General features: G+C 58.5%; 1 protein-coding gene and 1 long non-coding RNA gene across 7 annotated transcripts in view; both read left to right on the forward strand.

Moving 5' to 3' along the window:
* Window positions 1-14,542, forward strand: part of MGRN1 (mahogunin ring finger 1) — a 56,729-nt gene that overhangs the window by 33,132 nt on the left and 9,055 nt on the right. For 3 of the 6 annotated variants that reach the window (XM_045874818.3, XM_064592484.1, XM_045874821.3), the window contains exons 6-14: window positions 1,153-1,219; window positions 1,943-1,992; window positions 4,336-4,383; window positions 5,023-5,091; window positions 6,740-6,899; window positions 8,456-8,565; window positions 10,760-10,825; window positions 12,457-12,683; window positions 14,354-14,471. In XM_045874818.3, coding sequence (XP_045730774.1) covers window positions 1,153-1,219; window positions 1,943-1,992; window positions 4,336-4,383; window positions 5,023-5,091; window positions 6,740-6,899; window positions 8,456-8,565; window positions 10,760-10,825; window positions 12,457-12,683; window positions 14,354-14,471 — 915 coding nt within the window. The remainder of the gene's footprint in view (window positions 1-1,152; window positions 1,220-1,942; window positions 1,993-4,335; window positions 4,384-5,022; window positions 5,092-6,739; window positions 6,900-8,455; window positions 8,566-10,759; window positions 10,826-12,456; window positions 12,684-14,353; window positions 14,472-14,542) is intronic. The other 3 variants (XM_045874822.3, XM_045874823.3, XM_064592485.1) reach the window with 1 other exon arrangement.
* On the forward strand, window positions 8,572-10,759 carry LOC135364529 (uncharacterized). Its single transcript, XR_010411831.1, has 2 exons — window positions 8,572-9,024; window positions 10,335-10,759. It is a non-coding gene; the product is annotated as an uncharacterized LOC135364529 (long non-coding RNA).

Consider the following 14,542-nt stretch of genomic DNA (forward strand, 5'->3'; position numbering starts at 1 on the left):
GTGTGCACATGGGTTCCTAGAGTCCTGCATGCCTGGGAGTCCATGCCCTGTGTCTCTCCGTGAGGCCCTTCTGGGCCACTGTCCCCCTTAGCTCCTGCTGCCTGAACATGCCAAGCTCTGCATGGCTGGTGCTCACTGCGTGTTTTCTCAGCCACCACGCGCACCAGGCACAGCTTTTATCCCTGTTTTACAGACGGGGAAACTGAGGCTCAGGTGGTGGAGCCAGTCTTGATCCCAGTACCTGGTCCCTCCCAGTCCCACCTCCCACTGGCAGTCTGGGACCCACAGGCACCTTCTGGGCCTCCCTTTGCAGCCCTGCCTGGGGTGTCCTCAGCTGGTCGCGTCTGGGCTGTGGATCCTGGCCTGTGGCCCCTGCTGCTGAGCAGATGTGGAGACCATGCCCAGGTAGATGTGTGTGGGGAGGAGAGTGGCCTTTGGCCAGGGAGCAGCCGGGAGCCACGCAGCCAGCTGTGTGGCCACATTGTGGCCACTTTCCTTCTGCCCTTGGGGGGGGGGGCAGGCCAGGCACTTTCTTTACGAAGCTGAACACCGGGTCCCCTGGGGCTCAGACCGATGTCATTGGTGCTGTCTGCTCCCTTGGTGTGCGTAGCAGCCTGAAGGGGGACAGCCCCGGTGTCCCTTAGCAGGCGAATGGGTGAGCAGGGTCTGGCTGTGCAGCAGAGGAGTACTCAGCCCAGGGAGGAAGCACTGATGTGTGCGGTGAACCTCGAAGACGTGCTCAGTGAACAAGCCAGACGGGAAAGATACGTGCTGTGAGGTCCGACTTCCGTGAAATGTGCAGACCAGGCAAATCCGTGGACGTCAAGTGGCGTGGGGCTTACCCGGTGGGGAGGGTGTGTGTGTGGTCATGGGGACAGGGTTCCCGTTGGGATGATGAGCGTGCTCTGGAAATGGATGGTGGTGGTGGTTAACGTGGCCTTACAGATGCACTTAGTGCTACTAAGTTACACAGATTTGCCATTTTAATCATTTTTATCGATTTTGCCAAAAGGGAAAAAGAGGTACAGCCAGCTGTCTTGTCTTCCCTCGCCATTTTGTCTGACTTTGTGAGCTCCACCGCGGCACCATCCTGCTCACCGCACCTCCTCCCTCCAGCTCAGTCTGACTGTTCTCGCTTCCTTTTCTCCTCAGTTGAACTTTGACCTGGACCGGGGCATGTTTCCAGTGGTCATCCAGGCCGTGGTGGATGAAGGAGACGGTGAGCGGCCTTTCCTCGTCTGTCTCCCTTTCGGGCTGTGGGCCCTTCTCACCTCAGTCAGCAGGGAGGAGTTTATTCCAGAAGTGGTGAAAGACAGCTCAGCCCACTCAGCACATTTAGGGCCAGGGGGTTCAAGCCCCAAGCTGGGCTGCGGGGCCTCCTCTTGAGCTCCTTCTCCCGACTCAGCTCCTTCCCAGCGACTCACCACCGTGGTGACAGCAGCTAGCCAGGCCTCGGCTTGTGGTGGTCCACGCTCAGCGGGATGCCGGGAGACAGCAGAGAAGGCGCAGAGCAGGGTGGGCCCCGTGCTGGGGGCTGTCAGCGCATCAGGCCACGCTGATTGGCTGACCGGCCCTTTCTCCCTCTGCCGGTCTTGCTGGGTCTCTCCCGTGCCACTACTGTGGGCTGCGGTCCCCCAGCCTAGAGCATGGGCCCCCCCCCTCCCCCCGCCCCCGGCTGAGTCCTGGCTTCTCAGCCCTGTCGGAATGTTCCTCTGTTCAGAGCCAGGAGGCGGCACGTGGAGGCGCTTTGGGGGAGGTATGGCTAGTGGGAGCAGCGGGCCCTGCAGGCAGAGGAAGGCAAGATGAGGACGCTCCTCCTGTGGGCTTGGGCTCTCCAGCTGAGAGCATAGGGAAGCTCCAGCTCAGAAGGAGAAGTTCAGGGTAGGGGCAGAGGAGGGGTTGAGGCCAGCTCTGACCGCTCCCTCCTCTCTCTCCCGGGCAGTTGTGGAAGTGACTGGCCACGCCCACGTGCTCTTAGCCGCCTTTGAAAAGGTAAGTGCCTTTGCCCTTGACCAGGGAACCCTGCCTCTGCCTGTGACCAGGGAGCGCGGGTGTTTTGAGACTAGAAGTCTGAACTTGGGGTCAGGGCTTGGCCAGATGGGCCTAGTGCCAGAGGGTCGGGGCAGGTGGGAGGCACTCCAATTACTCTGGGCTCCAGGAGGCCAGGCCTCAAGACAGCACCACCTTTGGAAGGGTTTTCAAAGGGCATCTAGTGTGTGGTGAGGGGCCGTGTTCTAGGGAGGCCAGCCATTTGGAACTCCCTATAACCTACCAGCACAGGGGCCCAGACACCCACGTGGAGGGCTCTCATCACAGACCAGCTTTTCTGTGGGATGTGGACGGATCATCCAGGTTGTCACCTCTCAGGACCCCTGCCTTTCCTACCAGGCCCATTGGAGCTTCTCAGCCTGGCCTGGTCCTCACATGCATGCTCTGCCCTGCCTCCAGGTGGCTGTGTCACCCGGTCCCGCAGGCCTACATTGACCTCACTCCCCACTGGGCCCTTTCAGACTTCCGGGACAGACATTTGTGGTACTTACCCTCTGATGTCCTTGAGGACAGAACTGGGCCCCTTGTTATTTGTGTCCTTGGTATGTAGTAGATGCTCAGTGAATGCTGGTGGGGTTGCTGAGGGTCTGCCACCTGTCTAGCATGGCCCCAGACCCTCTGTGGTACAAAAAGAAAACATCCAGGCCCTCCTGGAGTCCCTGAGTTGTGGGTGCCTCTCATACAGAGGCCATTTACGTGCAAGGATTCACTTAATATTACCTTTGGCCTGATGCGTATTTGAGCTTAGATGTTTTCCCGTTTCTTCCATGCAGACCCCAGTCCCCAGTCTCCCCAGCTGTTCATGTTTTGTGGCCACGTTATGTAGGGTGCAGTGGGGAGAGAATGGTCAGCCTCACCATCGTCTCTGCGTTAGGATGTCATGGGGCCTAGGGACTGTCCCAGTTACCAATCACTGCTGTTCATGGGGGCCAGGCAGTTGTGTGTGTGTGTGTTAATGCAGCAGGGAAGAAATCCCTACTCACAGAGACCCTTGCTGGAGGTAATGGGGTGTGTCCCCTGTTGGAGAATGTCATGTCTGACAACCCCTTCCCCCCGGGGCTCTTTGACACTGGCCTGCACTCTGCAGTTGTAAAGTGTTTCCAGCATCAGCCTGTGGCCTGGGTGGACAAGGTTCAGGGACGCCCCCCATGAGGAAACCAGGCTCGGGCTGCTTTTCTGGGCTTTGCACCACACATGGGCAACCTGCTAATGCTTCCTCAGCCCGGTGTGTGTCTGCAGCCTTGAGAGCGTTGAGGGCAGCGTCCAGCTCCTCCCTGTGATCTGGGTCTTTCCAGACTGCCCGGGGAGTTAGGACAGCTGGGCCCAAGGACCCTGTGGCCCATTTGTCCTGTGCTCCCCCTGGCCCCTGGGGCTGTGGTGGCACGGAGCGCCCAGGGCAGAAGGCGGGCTTCTCTCTCACCGGCTGCACTCCCCATGCCCGGCCTTGTCAGAAGAGATGATAACTGCTGTGTGCTTCTCTGGTGAGGTGGGTGGGCCGTCGACGGCAAACTCCACCTGCGCTTCCGGTTTAGAGCCCAGGTTGATTCCGAGGGGTAACTGGCGTTGTCACGAGATCTCAGATCTCATACCTTCATGTTATTATTATTATTATTATTTTTTAAGATTTTATTTACTTGACAGAGAGAGACACAGCGAGAGAGGGAACACAAGCAGGGGGAGTGGGAGAGGGAGAAGCAGGCTTCCTGCTGAGCAGGGAGCCCGACGCGGGGCTCAATCCCAGGACCCTGGGACCATGAACTGAGCCAAAGGCAGACGCTTAACGGCTGAGCCACCCAGGCGCCCCTCAGATCTCATACCTTCATTAACCTCGAACTCTGGGCGGTGTGTCTCCCCAGATGCCACCAGACACATTTACCCTCTTTAGTTGTTAGAGTTTTTAGGATTTTGGGCTTTCCCGTATACATATGCGTGTGTACGTTTGTCTTCTCAACAAAACCAAGCCCTTTTGGGGTCAGAAGTGGGCTGAGTTCTTGCCATCCAGGTGCTGCTGCTTGCTGTTGGGGGCTCTGCTCTGTTGTCAGAACTTGCCCAATGGTTGTAAGCCTGAGTGTGCTTGGGCACTACCCAGAGAGTTGGGTGGACCCAGGAGGCAGACCTCCAGGTAGTTTCGAGGCGCAGTCAGAGGGCCACATTTGGAGAGACCTGGCTGGGCTCCGTCCTTCAGCCATGGATGTGGAACAGCCGAGGAAGGGCCTTCAGCTTGCCGGTGGGAGTGCTAAGTGATACCAGCTTGACTGAGTTCACCTTTGTCTTTCTTCCCTGTAGCATGTTGACGGCAGCTTCTCTGTGAAACCTTTAAAGCAGAAGCAAATTGTAAGTCTGGTAGAAGAAATATTGTGGCCCCTTTTGATTTAAAAGACACACACACACCGTCTCACTCTGCAGAGTCATCGTCTGGGCTCTGGGAAATCCGGCTCTGCCTCCTCGGGTGCATGCGTGTGCCCACCGTGTCCCAGTATTGACTCGTAGCCCCAAGTCTTGTCTGGCTTGATACGGAGTGTTTGCGTCTGTAGGACTGTGTGGGAAATGCAGTGACTCAGACCACTTCTGAACATGGTCAGCGTGAGGTCTGACTCTGGTCACTCTTGTGCGGCTAGTGAAGGGTGGGTCCAAAGTGGTTTTTCTCTGGTGAGGGGGATGGCAAGGTGGGCATGGGGTATGGTTGTCTGGCCCATATAGAGGTTGGCTCCATGCCCCCTGGTGGGCAGAACCACCGGACTCCCCCCCCCCCCCCCCACTGCCCGTGCTCCTGGGTGGGCTGGGCAAGTAGCAGGTTCTCCGCCCTTCTCCTGGCACTGGGCCCACTCCCTGAGGGGCAGGTGGACAGAATTTCAAACCACACCTGCTCTGGGACCTGAGCCTGGCCCCTGGAAAGTGGCGTTGGGCCATGTGGGTGCAGCGGAGCCCTTAAGTGGGGGCTAGCAAGTGCCCAGATTCCTCTCTCTTCTCCAGGTGGACCGGGTCAGCTACCTGCTGCAGGAGATCTACGGCATCGAGAACAAGAACAACCAGGAGACAAAGGTATGTGCTTGTGGTATCTGCTGGGAGTGCAGGAGGAGCTCGCTCCCCAGCTTCCCTTCCACCTACATGAAAACAGGCTCCTGGAGGGGCTTGCCTGGGTCCCCCAGCCCTGGCCAGGGCCCCGTGGGCTGGTGGTAGATGAGTTAGTCCCTGTGTGTGCCTTCCTTGGGAGGCCCTGCGACACCAGACTCCATTTTCCCTTAATTTTTTATTTTATTTTATTTTTATTTATTTTTTTTAAGATTTTATTTATTTGAGAGAGAGCGAGCATAATCACGAGCAGGGGGGAAGGGCAGAGGGAGAAGCAGGCTCCCCAATAAGCAGGTAGCCTGAGGTGGGACTCAATCCCAGGATCCTGGGATCATCACCTGAGCTGAAGGCAGATGCCCAACTGACTGAGTCACCCGGGTGCCCATTTTTCCTTAATTTTTTAAAGGAGGTAATAGGGAGGGGCGCCTGGCTAGCTGGGTCGGTGAGCGTGCGGCTCTTGATATCGGGGTTGTAGGTTCGAGCCCCACGTTGGGTGTAGGGATGACTTAAAAATAGTAACAGTAATGAATGAATAAATAGAAGAGTTAACAGAATTTGTGGGCATTTTGTTCTTTTTCCAGCAAATTCCCTGACTTGTTAATGTCATTGGGTTGCCAGCCATCAGGTGGGCAGGGACAGCCTGGTGTGTGGGGCCCCTTCGCACCCCCTCAGGGGGAGCCCGCGCTGCCCTCGCCAGCCGGCCCGCCCCCCAGTCGCGAGCCCCTGTGCGCCTGTAGCCAGAGCGCGTGGTTGATGGAGCTGTGGTCTGGCCCGGCCAGGGAAGGGTGCCAGAGAATCAGCCTGGACCTTTGTCATCGTTTGTGAAAGGCACGAGGGAAACTGCCATCTCTTTTTAAACGTTTCTGGAAGTTTCTGGAAGTCCTACATGCGAGCTTCTGTGACAGCTGAGATCGGCTGAAAGCCGAAGTGAGGGCAGTTTGGTCAGGCCCTTATTCTCGAAGGAGCGCCCCAGCGTGCTTCCCGCGTTAACACCACAGGTGGGCTGGCCACCCCTAAATGGCCTGGGAGTGCGTGTCTTCGCCGTGACTGGCCGTCTGTCCGATCTGTTCCATGCCCTGATTTCACAGATAACGCACAAGCAGCATAGCTGTTCCGAAACGAGGGGGCAAGGCTGGGCTCCCGTCAGGCCTGATTTACAGAAACATGGTGGGGCCATCGTTCACTGACTCTTGATCCAGACACTAGTTTTGATTAGACGAGTTAGACTTGTCTGATTTTTTTCAGTTTCAGCCCCGTAAGTGGGCGTCCTCTGCGAGATACGCTCTGTGCTGCTGGGTCGTTTCCACGTTTTCTCTGTGGTTCTGAGGTGTAAAACGAGACCCAAGTTTCTTGGTTTGGAGAGTGTGTTGGGGGTGGGGCATTGATTCTCTTCTCTGCCTTGGGGCTGGCGCGGGCTGGGCCGGCTCTGGGCTGCATCTCCCGAGGAGTCCTGCTCCACGGTGACCTTCTTCCCCCCTCTGGGCTTCCCCCTGGGGAAGTGGGGGGCCGCCGGTGGGCCGGCTGGGGACAGGAACAGCTCCCTGCTCCGCCCCCCGTCCTGGCCCCTGCCTGCGGCCCTGGGGAGCCCGCTGACGCTTGTCCCTCGGTGTCCCCACAGCCGTCGGACGAGGAGAACAGCGACAACAGCAGCGAGTGTGTGGTGTGCCTGTCGGACCCGCGGGACACGCTGATCCTGCCCTGCAGGCACCTGTGCTTGTGTAACTCGTGCGCGGACACGTTGCGCTACCAGGCCAGCAACTGCCCCATCTGCCGGCTGCGTGAGTGGGGGGCCCGGGGGGCCGGGGGCTGGAGGCCGCCCACCTTGGGCACAGGTGCTTGGGACCCACGCGACCGCGCTGGCACATGGCGTGGCTCTCATCCTCCGAAAATAGACTTGGGAGGCTGTGCCAGGGCGGGTGCCTGCGGTGACGTTGGACCCGGACAGATAGACGTTGGCCAGTGACTCCGGCCGTTAAGTGGAAAACGTTTGGATTTAAAGACCAGACCTGGTGAGGTGGAAAGCTGACTGAGGAGGGACGGGCTTCCTGGAGCGCTGCAGACGTTTTCTCAAAGCTAATTCTGAACCAAGTGTTTGTCCTCTAGTGGAGGAATCTAAACATTCTCAGGGCAGAAAATCCCACTGGATCAAGATGAGCGTCAAGCTGGTGGGTGGGTCCCGGCAGCAAGGGAGCCCAGGGTGTGGGTGAGGAGCGAGGGCGGTTTTTTGGAGAAAGCCGTCCTGCCCTTTCACACCTCAGTGTGCCGGTCGGCCTCCTTGGGGCCTCCTGGGGGTATTCGTGCGTCACCACGCAGCCCTGCGGCCCCAGCTGCCATGCCTGTCTTCTCACTGTCTTGGGGCTCACAGCCTAGTAAGGCACAGGGGTGGGTCTACACCTGTTGTCCCCCTGGGATAGGCGGGTGTGTGCAGAGGCCACAGTGCAGGCCGAGCGTGTGGAAGTAGAGGATGAGGCTGTGGGGTCTGGGGGTCCAGAGTCCAGCCCTGATGAGACCTCAGGGGTTGGTGGGGGAGGCTGCAGGGGGCCGGCGTGCTGGCCCTGGAGGGTCAGGCAGCAGGGCCAGTAGCCTCTCCCGTGGGAGGAACAGGCTAGGAGCAGGGGAGCGGGGGCCGAAGGCCTGCCTCCCCCACGGGCCCTGTCTCCTGGGCATTCTCGGCCGCGGCCTGGCGTGGAGGCCCCGGGGCCCTTGTCTCTGAGGCCTGCAGCCTGGAGCAGCTGCCGTCAGCGCTGGGGACATGGGTGCCCCTGGCAGGTGCTGGTACGGCGTGCAGCTGTGTACCGTGGGTGCAAGCTGCACTTCTCATCAACGTTACACTCCTGTTAGGGGAACTGACAGTCTGGGACGACCAGTAGCCTGCGTCCTGATTGATTTTCCCAGTTCTTGCTGCTGCTGGTTTTCCAGTGTAGAGATTGTGCTGTCGGGCGTTCACATACGTATGTCTGCCTACCCTGGGTATGACTTCAGGAGGAGACTGGCCAGTGTCCAGGGCACACCTTGAGCTTTTAGCTGGTCGCCAGGTGTGACACAGACGCACTGTTGCGTGTATAGTTGAGGGTTCGGCCTGTGGGAGGCTGGTGGCGCCCTGCTTGTTGCCCCAGAAGCTCCGCCTGAACCAGGGTCGTGCACTGCTGGCTCATCTGTCTCTCTTCCGGGCCGCTCTGTTGTGACTTCTGTTTTGCCTCTGATTTGGAAACATGGCTTGTTCTAGGACCTTGGTGGGGTGGGTGGGTAGCTGGTGTCCCTGGAGCCCGGAGGGCCTCAGTGGTGCTGGAACTGGCTGCTCCTTGCCTGATGTGAGCCCTTCCCTCTGCCACAGCCTTCCGGGCCCTTCTGCAGATCCGGGCGGTGAGGAAGAAGCCGGGAGCCCTGTCCCCTGTTTCCTTCAGCCCTGTTCTGGCCCAGAACATGGACCACGACGAGCATTCAGTAAGTGCCTTTTTCTTCTGTGTTGGGGGGTGTGGGGCAGAGAGAGGAGGGGGTCTGGAGGAAGCCCCTGCCCACTTGCAGAGCCTATCAGGTGTCCACATGCCCTCAGGGCTTACCTTCATGGTAGGTTGGCTTCAGGTTCCCAGTGGGGCCGTGTCGTGAGGCCCTGGTCGGTGGCCAGAAGGAAGGGCAGGGCCAGACTGTCTCCCTCTCTCTGCCTGCCGGCTCCCTGGGCCTCCTCTGCCTGGTGGGCCAGCGCTGGTCCCCACAGGTCGTGGTGAAGTGGAAGGGGTGACCCAGGCTGGGCCCAGTGAGCCCCGGGTCCCGAGAGTGTTGTTGTTTCTGCCAAGAGCAAGGGCCATCTGACGGCTCGCAACCCTGCCTTGAGTGTGAGTGTCCGTCACCGTCACCGTCATTCTACCAGCCTGACAGCCAGGGCCACTGCATGGGTCCTAGGAGGTGAGGTCTCGCCCAGTGGGCAGCTGCCACATGGTCCCCCACCCCCCACGTTCTCTGCTCACCTGGAGGTGGTGCCCAGCCTGGACACAGGAGGGCACCTTGGCAGCCATCCACCTCGCTAGCTTCCTGGGAAACCGGGAGGTAGAGCTTGCAGGCAGATGAGGGAAGATGGGCTCAGGCTTCGGGGAGAGAGATGGCTCTCTGGCTGAAGAGATAGACGGAGAGAGACGATGAGACCCAGAAAGATAGGCAGAGACAGAGAAAGACATGGAGAGAGATGGGCAGAGACACAAAGTCACAGAGACATGGAGAGAGACACAGACGGGGATGAGAGTAGAAACGCAGGTACTGAGACATTGGCAGAGAGATAGGATGAGACAGGGATGGGGCAGGAAGGGGAGGCTGGCGTGGGCGGGCGGGACGGGCAGGGGGGTAGGCCCAGGTCTGGAGCTCCCAGGCCCCAGCCGGCCGCAGCAGTTGTCAGCCAGGGGATCCGTTGCTGGGACTCAGTGATTCTTAGAGGAAAAGGACCCAGACCCTGTGGCTTGCGCACCCACAAGATGGGCTTCTGCGCTGGGCCAGTGGGTGTCATGTGTTTGGCCTCTACTGTGATCTGAATATTGGGCCAGTGTTTAAAAGTCTGGACATTTTCCTTAAGACTCTGATTTCTGGCTTCTCTTTCAAAACTTGAAGCTGTGGTCTTGCAGCTGGAGCAGACACAAGGCTGCTTGGAGGTGGGGCCTCCATCACCCCCACTCTTCCTGGGCCGGCCAGACCGGGTGTTTGCCTGCTGGACCCCTGTCGGCATCAGGGCTTACTATTTCCGAAACAGCCCTCCGGCGACTTTAATGTTGGGCTTGACTTAGGAACACTGAATATTTTCCCCAGCAGTGCAGTTTTAGTAGAGATTGGAGTAGCCCTGAGATGTGATTTGTTCCTGGGAGAGAAGTCACTGTTCCGAGGGATGGGGGCTCGGGGATGGATGGTGGATTTTCTTGTTGCTTGTCTGTGCCCCTCCCAGGCCCTGCCCTGGAGTCTGAGCGTCCGGCTGACTTTCACTCTTACCCTGAGAGAGCCGAGATGCCGCTCACACTACTGGGCACACTGGGGTTTGGGTTGTAAGCTTTATATGCTCCTGTGACTTCCCCTCCGGAGGGTAAAGAGAGCCAAATAAATGGGCTCTTGTTCTCTGCCACGTTCCCTGTATGAGCAATTTCCACATAGTGCCACAGAGAACCCAAATTTTCTTCCATGAGACCGTTACAGTCATTGAGGAGTGGGGGTGATCTGCGGTTGATTTTTCTCCCCAGCTTTCCTCTAGGAGTTGGACATTGGTGATAAGTTTATGAGGCAGTGCTGAGCCTCACAGAGGTACGGGGTGGAGTGTCCCCTTCCTGTGCCCAGCTGAGCCCACTTGTGGGGAGCGCCTGGCCAACCTCATACTTGTGCTGACCAGGACCTGCTTCTCGGGGTGACCCAGACCGTGGGTGGGCAGTGGGACAGGGATGGGCTCTCCCAGCGGCAGAACTCCTGGTGTAGATGTCCAGGCCTAGGTCCCTGCAGAATCTGTACTTGGCCGGGTCCCCCGACTTCACGTGCAGGTTACGTTTGCCAAGCACAGGCTCACAGCACACCTAGAGACCAGCAAACCTGAAAGACCCCCCCCCCCAGCCCGCCAGCTCCAGTTCCGTTTGGGGGGTGGCAGTTGTAAAACGTATGATTTTTATCTTGACAGTGTCCCTTTAAAAAATCAAAGGCGCACCCCGCCTCACTGGCCAGCAAGAAACCTAAAAGGGAAACAGTAAGTGTGTTTGGCCCTGTGGCCACATCTTTGCCCCGCACCCTAATGATTCAACCAATGACAAGTATGGGAAGTCATTTTCACCCCAGGCTAACGTGTTTGGCTAATTTAATCTGTCCAATCCACTCTCCCCAGTCCCGGCGTCCCTGCCCAGGAAGGGAGTTTTGTGGAACAAGCAAAGCTCAAGGTCTGTCGGCAAAAAGCCAGTGTCTCGGCTCCTCGCTGCCAAGCGGCAGCAGCACCGGCCTCGGGCCGCCCCTTCTTGCCAGCTCTGCTTCTGCCCGTGGTCCCCAGTGGCCTCGTTTCCCTTTTTTTTCTTGCTGGCAGTGGAATGACGTTGGAGGTGGAGCTCCCTTGCTGCTAGTTTTTGCAAAAACCGTCTTCCTCGCGCTTGCTGCTTGTCCCGCATCCCCTGCTCTCTTCCCCTTGGATGGTAGCTCTTTGGGCCAAGGACTTGGTTTTCTGGCATTTTCCCTGCATCTTGGGGAGCAGGTGGGGACCTCTGCCTGGAGCCTCTCCTGACCCCCGTGGCCCTTTGGCAGAACTTAGGTGGAAGTCCCTGGAGGCCCAACCCGGAGATGGAGGTTTTTCCTTTTGGAGGGCAAGGAGGTTCACAGTAATTACTGGCCTTTAAGTGGAAGGCAGGTTGGGAGCAAATGCAGGGCGTCACGGGTCCAGGGGCCCAGGGGACTCAGGAGGTGCTCGCTGAGGGCAGGGAACCCCTACCCTGGCCCTTCTGCCTTCCCCTGGTCCCCAGGGCTGTCCCATCGTCGCCCAGAAAGGCAGCTCTCCCTTCCTCCCGGCAGAGCAGTCAGGCGGGCGGGGGCTTCACACTGGGAACACCGCTGGGCATTTGCCCTTGGCCTTGTATAGTGAGAGTGAGGCAGGTGGCTGTCCCACCTGCACAGCGGCCTGGGGGCCTAACATCTCCCGGCACCTGGGCATCTCCCCACCCTAACCCTAAAGCAAGACTCAGTCTGTTGATTTGCTCCATTCCCAGCAAGGGGAAAGACTGGTTCTGAACCAGGGGTGCCCGTTAGAACCACCTGGAACACGCGTCGCCTCCAGTGGACGCTTGTTCCAGGCACACAGAGGATCTCGAGTTGGGCCAGATGCCTTTGTGGGGCAAAGTTCCCTGAGGGGCCAGGCCCTCCCTGGTCTAGAACATACGCAGCTCCACTGGCCTCTCCCGCCTTTGGCATGGCTTTGCTCTCCACCTGCTCCTGAGCCTCCTTGCTCTCTCTGACCCCTCACTCTCCACCCTTGCCAGGCAGGAACAGAAAGCCAGGTAGGGGCTGGCCGAGACCAGGGGTGGGGAGGCTTTTCTAGCTGCCCTGTCTTCCTTCATCTGGGCACAGAGCGGGCCACTCGGGCATCCCAGGCTGCGTGCTGCAGCTGATGGCCGAGGGAGCCCTGGGGGGTGCCTGGTGCTGCTGTGGCGTTCTTGGCGCCCCTCTGAGGGAGGGGGGTTTAGGTCCCTGGAAGGTGGAGTGGACAAGAGATGGCCAGAAGGCAGGTTCTGGGGAGTAGAACATCCCTGGGGCACAAGGCCAGCGTCTCGGGCTTTGTGGCCCAGGGTAGTGGGCAGGGAGTGTGGCCAGCCCATCCCTTACCTGCTCTTGTCCCCACAGAGCTCTGACAGCATCCCACCTGGCTATGAGCCCATCTCCCTGCTTGAGGCGCTCAACGGCCTTCGGGCCATCTCCCCGGCCATCCCTTCAGCCCCCCTTTATGAAGAGATCACCTACTCAGGAGTCTCGGATGGCCTGTCCCAGGCCAGCTGTCCACTCTCTGGGATCGATCGAATCCTGGAAAGCAGCCACCAGAAGGGCAAGCCGAGGAGCAAATCCCCTGACAGGTGAGGCTGGTGCCAGGATTCCCTTTGGGGGATGGTATGTGGGAACCCAGCCGCCTGTTCTGTGGCGGGGGTCAGGGAAGCATGCGGTATCATGAAAGAGGTGCAAAGCAGGGGGCCGCCTGGGTAGCTCAATTAGTTCATCGTCTGACTTCGGCTCAGGTCGCGATCTCGGGATCCTGGGATTGGGCTCCATGCTCATCGAGGAGTCTGCTTTGAGATTCTCGCTCTCCCTCTGCCCATCCCCCTGCTTGAATGCACGCTCTCACTCTAAATAAATAAATATTTTTTAAAAAGTGCAAAGCAGGTGTATTTGAGGCTTTAGGTTAGAACGTTTTGTTGGGTGATCCACCAGAGTGACTCACAAAACCAGTAGCAGGTTAGGTTAGGGCTAAGGTTGGTTACAGCAAAGGAGAGAGAGCAAAGCAGCCGGAAAGATGCACTGGTGGAGGCCACAGGTGCCCAGCGTCCCTCCCTGTCCCAGGCCACACAGGACACAGTGGGAGCCCCTTGAGTCTCAGGGTCCCAGGACTTTCTGGGGGCTGTCACATGGGCACATCCTGGGTGAGCAGCCGTGGCACCAAACCCGGGCCGCCACGAAACCAGGCGCATGTCGTCACCCTTGTTATGCCCAACAAGCCGAGAGTCCAGTCATGCTTTCCCTGGACACATGCGAGACACAGTCTCTTCTCACACATGCTGTTTTTTTTTTTTAATTTTATTTTTTAATTAAAATTCAAGTTAATGTGGAGTGTATTATCAGTTTCAGAGGTAGAGCTCAGTGATTCATCAGTTGCATACAACACGTGATGCGCTCGTTGCATCACGGGCCCTCCTTCATGCCCGTCACCCAGTTACTCCACCCCCACCCCCTCCCCCCCAGCAGCCCTCGGTTTGTTCCCTGTGATTAAGAGTCTCTTACGGTTTGTCTCCCTCTCTGATTTTATCTTATTTTTCCCTCCCTTCCCCTGTGATCCTCTGTTTTGTTTTTTAAATTCCACACGGAAGTGAGATCAGACGATAATTGTCTTTCTCTGGCTGACTTATTTCGCTCAGCATAATACCCTCTGGTTCCATCACCTGTGCTATTTTCTTAAGTAAAGTTGGAAGCTGTGTAAAACCAGCCACGGCCCCGGGGACTTGCACACGTGGCCGGGTCACTCCAGATCCAGAAAGAAGCATGGGGGTCGGGGCGCCTGGGTGGCTCAGTTGGTTGGGCCACTGCCTTCGGCTCAGGTCATGATCCTGGAGTCCCGGGATGGAGTCCCGCATCTGGCTCCCTGCTCAGCAGGGAGCCTGCTTCGCCCTCTGACCCTCCCCCTCTCATGCTCTATCTCATTCTCTCTCTCAAAATAAATAAACAAAATCTTAAAAAAAAAAAAAAATTAAAAAAAAAAAAGAAGAAGCATGGGGGTCTCCCCTGCTGCCCCCGCCCCCCACTCCAGTGGTTTACTGTTGTGATGCTCTCCTCCTCCTGGAAACACAGAGCTAGGGTCAGGCCCATGCCTCCGAGTCCATCCGGCCGCCGGGCCTGCTGGTGGGCGCTCTGTGGGCGCACACGCCTCCCCCGGGCGCTCTGCCGGCTGTGCCGTCTCACCCACGGGTGGCGTTGGCTTTGGTGGGTTGGTGTTTATCATCGACACGTCCTCCACTCCCATCTTCTCTGTCCCCAGCACCCTGCGGTCTCCGTCGTCCCCCATCCACGAAGAGGATGAGGAGAAGCTGTCCCAGGCCTCGGACGCCCCTCCCCCGCTGAGTGGGGCGGGGCTGGCGCTCAGCAGCTCCCCCGAGGTGAGGCCCTTCTGTCACCCTGTCCCCACTGCCTGTGGGCGGCCTCCAGACCGGGGGCGAGGTGTGCCCGG

The sequence above is a fragment of the Mirounga angustirostris genome, unplaced genomic scaffold (assembly GCF_029215605.1).
Source record: "Mirounga angustirostris isolate CCGP_5_RB_7025 unplaced genomic scaffold, mMirAng1.0.hap1 SCAF_5, whole genome shotgun sequence".
Taxonomy (NCBI): Eukaryota; Metazoa; Chordata; class Mammalia; order Carnivora; family Phocidae; genus Mirounga; species Mirounga angustirostris.